This window comes from Eupeodes corollae, chromosome 1, assembly GCF_945859685.1.
Source record: "Eupeodes corollae chromosome 1, idEupCoro1.1, whole genome shotgun sequence".
NCBI classification, from domain to species: Eukaryota; Metazoa; Arthropoda; class Insecta; order Diptera; family Syrphidae; genus Eupeodes; species Eupeodes corollae.
In genome coordinates this window covers 8,605-14,998 of record NC_079147.1, presented here as the reverse complement: position 1 = coordinate 14,998, position 6,394 = coordinate 8,605, and the positions used below count along the sequence as shown (strand labels likewise).

Genomic DNA, 6,394 nt, shown 5'->3' with positions numbered 1-6,394 from the left:
TAATAGTTGATTATGTTCCACTTTAACAAAGTGAAATAAGACCAAATTTTGAGTAATATGACCTACTTGTACCTTTTGCAAAAATAATCTTTTCTTTAACACGTATTCGTTAAATTTCTAGAGTAACCTTCTTGTTTTGTCAAATTTTAATTAATAATCGAAATCGGAAAGAGCTTTATTGAGATCTTAGAAAAGTAGTAACTATAACTTCCTTCTCTTTTGTGTATATTATTAGTGGTTAGAGTTAAAATTCAAAAATGGAACTTGGTAAAATTTCTTACAATTCTGTTTCGAAAACAATGTAAATGGAGATAGTAAAATAAGCTTTCCAAAACATGATTTTAAGACATCTAGGAAAAAACACAATTTTAATTCTTTAAATACAAATATCTTTTTTATTTTAAACAGAAGTAAAATATCTCTATTTTACTTTTCCCTGAAATAATAATTTATCAATTTCTGGCAAGAGGCAGTATCCATAAAAAAAGCTTAAGGTGGCACAAGCAGTGATTGAACCCAAGACAGTCGTACACAATAATCGTGAAAAGAGTACCTTACTGAAGTCTTAATTATAATCAAAATTTCGAACTACCATAAATGTTTGTTTTCCTTATTTCACATTTTTTGTAGCACATAAAGGGTGATTTTTTTGAGGTTAGGATTTTCATGCATTAGTATTTGACAGATCACGCGGGATTTCAGACATGGTGTCAAAGAGAAAGATGCTCAGTATGCTTTGACATTTCATCATGAATAGACTTACTAACGAGCAACGCTTGCAAATCATTGAATTTTATTACCAAAATCAGTGTTCGGTTCGAAATGTGTTTCGCGCTTTACGTCCGATTTATGGTCTACATAATCGACCAAGTGAGCAAACAATTAATGCGATTGTGACCAAGTTTCGCACTCAGTTTACTTTATTGGACATTAAACCAACCACACGAATGCGTACAGTGCGTACAGAAGAGAATATTGCGTCTGTTTCTGAGAGTGTTGCTGAAGACCGTGAAATGTCGATTCGTCGCCGTTCGCAGCAATTGGGTTTGTGTTATTCGACCACATGGAAGATTTTACGCAAAGATCTTGGTGTAAAACCGAATAAAATACAGCTCGTGCAAGAACTGAAGCCGAACGATCTGCCACAACGTCGAATTTTCAGTGAATGGGCCCTAGAAAAGTTGGCAGAAAATCCGCTTTTTTATCGACAAATTTTGTTCAGCGATGAGGCTCATTTCTGGTTGAATGGCTACATAAATAATCAAAATTGCCACATTTGAGCTGACGAGCTAGCCAGGCAAGGATCGGCCCTTCTTAGCTCACTTGCGGAAATGGTTAACATTCTTCTTGGTGCTATGAAGGGTAAAATCTTTTCTATCTACCAAACTGAATCAAACCGAAGGTGGAGCAATTTACCCAACTGCATTATATCTAGGAAGATATGACCCACCTATAACAAAACCCGTACAAACGATCTTCTATGCAGGCCAAGGCAAGACATAGCCAGGATTGTTGTGGTTTGTACCGGACATTGGCCTATAGGAGTTCATACGGAGAAGTTGGGTATCTCCTACAACAACTTTTGCCGTAGTTATAGTGACCAAAGAGAAAGTGAAACGATAGTCTATTTGCTCTTCAAATGTCCTGCATTCTTTCACGAACTTGATGAGCTATCTGAGACAAAGATTAGAGACCTAATTTTTTTCCACAATGCGACAAAATGACTCTAACATAATCGCTATGAAGCTTCTTTATAAATCTTTCCCTTTGTATCATAGTTCAAACGAGCTTTTGGTATCAAAACGGCGCACTACGGTGCTAATTGGATCTCAGGCTAGGTTACCTTGAGATCGCCATTGCTACCTACCTACCTCAGCAATTCATTATTCTTGTTTGCACATCTTATGCCTGACAGGGTATTTATATATACATATAACTAATATTATCTTTTGATTAGTTCATAACTTTTGAAAACTTAATTAAATTTAAACAATTAAAATTTAAAAAAAATTATCGAATTCAAATTAGCACGCTCAGGCGTATACGTACTTTTATTTCTTTTGGAGTAATTTTGATTTTATTTATTTTTTGTATGGTTTTTAGAGTAACAAAAAATGGAAGTTGAAATTATGATAAACTTTATTTTCAAGTTGCACATATCCTTGAATATAACCATAAATTTTCTTTTGAAAGGTCTTTTTCCTAAAATATTTAAATTTTTAAATTACTAAAAACAAAAACAAAACAAAAATTAAATTTCAATATGCGTCCGCATTATTTCAAATTAATTTTCAGAAAAAAAAAATAGCTTGAAAGTAAGCAAAAGTATCATGTCGCAACCTTCTGGTTGAACACAAATAATTTATAATTCGAACCTGAAAGTTTTATTGCTTTGAACTTTGAAGTCAATTGATATCAAATCCAGGCAGTGCCAAATACGTGCTGTGACTTATCCCTAACATAGACTACGCATATATACACATACAGCGCACAGCAGGCCTTCACATATTTTTATATACATACGTTACGTACATTGTATATTGATTTATATTAGGTTTTCCAAAAATTGTGTCAAAATTTGTTTTGCTATTTTTATATTTTTTATTTTTTATTTTTTAAGTTATCGTTTAGCAGACACACAAACATAATATAACGTCAACAGAAATGCAAGTGACAACATAAGCGATTAGAATTTAATTCGTTTTCGTATATTTTTTAAACATACCAGAGGCATCCTCTCTCTGGTGAAAACATTTATAATGTAAATTGCTTTGAAAATAAATAAATATATGTTAGGTTAGGTATGTTATGTATGTGAATAAAAAACACCATCTGTCTGTTAGCAGACATTTTATGAATCCAATACTAAGGTTGATTTTCACTGAAAAGCTGTCGTATCCCCACGATTTTTGTTTTTTTTTTTGAACGGGACAGAAAAAAAACTGTCAAGAAATAAGTGATTACCTCATTCACAGCCACAGCTTCACCTCACACCTTCACTCATTTTGAGCTCTGCCTAGCATCAGTGCCTCACTGCTTCGCTGACTACGGAAGTATATGTATATTATATAGGATAGGACACACCGGCTGCTGTCTGATGATGGAATGTTGTGCTGCGCTGCGAGGCTGCTGTTTTCAGTTTAATTCAGGCAGGAACGTGGGAGTTCGTTTGGGAAGCTATAGAACAGCCCAGAAGTTATATCGATTTGGATATACATATAAACACATGTAGGTGTGGGTATCTGTAGGAGGTACATGTGTATAGCAAGGGCACGGCGCATGACATTGATATAGATGATGGGAAATCTATTAAAGTGCTATAAACAATTCTTAAAGCACTTAAGGAATGTGTAGGTCAGTAATTTACAAAAGGTTTGACTTAACGGCTTTAGTTTTATTTATTGTTACATTTTTGTTTATCATTTTTTGTTGGTTTGAGTTGCTATATAAATCTGGTTAATATACTACGAAGAATCGCGGTTTGTCTTTTAATTAATTTGTAGCAGTATTTTAAATTTGATTTAAGGATTTGTAAGCTTTGACAGTTGATTGTGGGCATGTTGTTAAGGAATTGTATCACATTTTTTGTCATTTATGACCAATATTTTGACAAATTACCATCGATAGAGACACTGTAATGAAAGTGCAATGGATCCTATTTTTTTTTAGTAGAATGTTTAACATTTTAAGTTACGGAATTCCAAGCTCTTAAAAGTTGGTAGAGGGTACGTTCTTAAAGCTGAATCTGTCAACATAGTTTTCATTAAGCCAGTCTATTTTGCCAAATCATAATGGCACGCTCAAATGAAACTTTAAATCTTAAACAACATTACACACACTTTCTCCATTTAAGCCTTCCCATAGTCATTTTTTGACAACTTATATAGCACAGTGAAGAAGTTTCCCGGTGTAGGCAACGATCGAGTAGGAGTATCTCAGGGATTGGATTTCGCGTCACAAAAATTCGATCTTAAGCATCCCACAACTTGGAGATTTTTTCGCCATTGCCGCCTTTGGGTTACATTCTTAAAGAAACAGAGGTTAACAACCAACGATGAGAATATGTTTTCGCTGCACAGGATCTTAAAAATTACTGTTTGGTGTGAATTTTGGGTGTTTATTTCTGACAGCGGCTTCAATAGCGTTGACTATAACTAACTTCTTCACCTGAATACAAATACAGATAGAACATGATATAAGACAAGCGTGAAGCAATGCGTGAAACACAACTTTTTCTTGGGAAATTCTCTACTAGTGTTTCGAAGGCAGGGAAATAACACGGTGTTAGGTCTTTTTGTTCATAATCATAACGCCCAAATTCTTAAACTTAACAAACAATTAAATTTGGCGAAAAGACCAAAAAGTTAAAAAGCAATCGCCAAAAAATCCAAAACGTATGAAGAACGCCTACATTTTTAGTTGTCGTCGTCGTCGTCGTCGTTAAGAGTGTTATAAATTTTACATGTGCTAAGTTTTAGCACATATAAAATTTATATGATATCTTTATTATCTTTATTAACTTCCTTTATTATGATAAGCATAAATTAAAAGATATATTTTTATCTTTTTGTTATTAACCTTGTTAATGAAGATCATTTTTAAGTATAAATAGAGTGCATTGTACTGTGCAATTTTCAAATGTTAAGTGATCGTTACAACAGACACAATGGTAAGTCGGCATCAACTTCAAAGGCAGCAGCAGAAGCAGCAGCAGCAGCAGCAGCAGCAGGACAGTCAGGATCAGGAGGACAATCTGGTGGTGAATTCGGAAGTGAATTCAGACGCAGAACAAGAAGTGGAGTCAGACGACCAAGATCACATTCCCTATGGTCAGAAGATGAATTCGCAAGTGGACGAGGTAATTTTTTCAGAGCAGGTACCAGAAGGATCAGCAACAGGAGCAGCGTCAGCAGCAGCAGCAGCAATAGAAGAAGAAAAAGCAGTGACGACAGTGAAAAAGACTGGTACGACCCGGGTGAAGCGGAAGCGATCCGATTCTTTGACGGCGGCATCAACATCGACGGCCAATCACCATTCAAAAAAGCAAAAATCATCACCGATGACTACAACGAACAAGAAATTGACATTGACACGGAATTCGACGGTGGACGAGATTTTGGAGTTTTCGACGAGGGGACCGAGCCGGACGACGGGTATGCTTACAGCCCTGAAAATCATCTTGATTTTATGGACGGACGATTTCATGATGACGGCACCACAAACATTGAAACAACTGGTGAGCAAGTGTATGAAGGCGAAGAAATTCGATTTGAAGAGGATAATATATACAATGCAGCAAGCGGTTTTAAATATTTGCGAAGACCTGAAAGCTCAACAAGTAAACTTGCAGCAATTTTCTCAAAGGGTAAGAAATTTTTGTATTAAAATTGTTTAAGTTTATATTAAAAAAAAGATTTTTTCATACTAATACAATTTTTGCTTACAGGATTTTTGCAGAAGCCTCCAAAAAACCGTATACTACACGATGTATACGGACGAAGACTTGACAGTGGAGCAGGGAGATTGGATACTGGCAAATTACGAGCTGCCTTCACAGGAAGCTACCTTGCCGTATGTCAACACGACAACCACCTGCATGTCGTCCACGATTGTTCCTACAGCAACAGCAGCTGCCGCTGTGCCTTTAGAAAATATATCGAAGCCTGCACAACCAGACGATACTCTAGGAGGATTGTTCCCTCCTACAGCTACGAGATCAAGCACTGGGTTGATTTGTCAGTCTATCTGCAAAAAGACCCCAGACAGCTTGTGTATTTGGAGCACGCCGGGCGAGTCTGGATACCGGGTAATCAAGATGGACATCTACAACTTCTCAAAGATAGCGAATGTGCAGAAGAACAACTGGTGGAAGGAAGCAGACTATCGGACAACCTTCATCACGAATTCGAGTGTGGATCCGATCGATCAGCAGGTAACAAAACTCCTGACAGCAGTGGCACACCAAATCAAGAAGACTCCCAATATCCAAAAGGAGGAAAAGGCGACCAAATCATCGAATTTCTTTTATCACGGCCAACATCACCAGTGAGGCACATCTTCTCGACTAGCCTATGGCTGAATAGTAAGTTTAGATTTTACGACTGCAATAGTGTTTTAATAAAAAATTGTCTTAGAATTGTAAATAATAAATTCAACGAGATGAATATCTCAGATTTCAATCTATTTTATAAGCAAATTCAACCAAACTATTTGTTATTTAATGCTCCTCTTGGTAATATTGATTCTTATTATTATAATGTAAGAGATTCGGTTTTTCATTTGAATAATTTGTTAAAATTTCAATTTTCCAATAATTATAAGAAAATAAAACGATTTTTATTAGATTTATACAATGTACTAGATAAACGAATACCAAAGAAAAATTCATTATTTA

General features: G+C 35.5%; 1 protein-coding gene across 1 annotated transcript; it reads left to right on the top strand.

Moving 5' to 3' along the window:
- Nucleotides 1-4,645: 4,645 nt before the first annotated feature.
- LOC129940928 (uncharacterized) lies at nucleotides 4,646-6,183 on the top strand. Its single transcript, XM_056049456.1, has 2 exons — nucleotides 4,646-5,365; nucleotides 5,447-6,183. The coding sequence occupies exons 1-2, from the start codon at nucleotides 4,667-4,669 to the stop codon at nucleotides 6,047-6,049; spliced, it is 1,302 nt and encodes a 433-aa protein (XP_055905431.1). The 5' UTR covers nucleotides 4,646-4,666; the 3' UTR covers nucleotides 6,050-6,183.
- The last annotated feature ends 211 nt before the right edge of the window (nucleotides 6,184-6,394 follow it).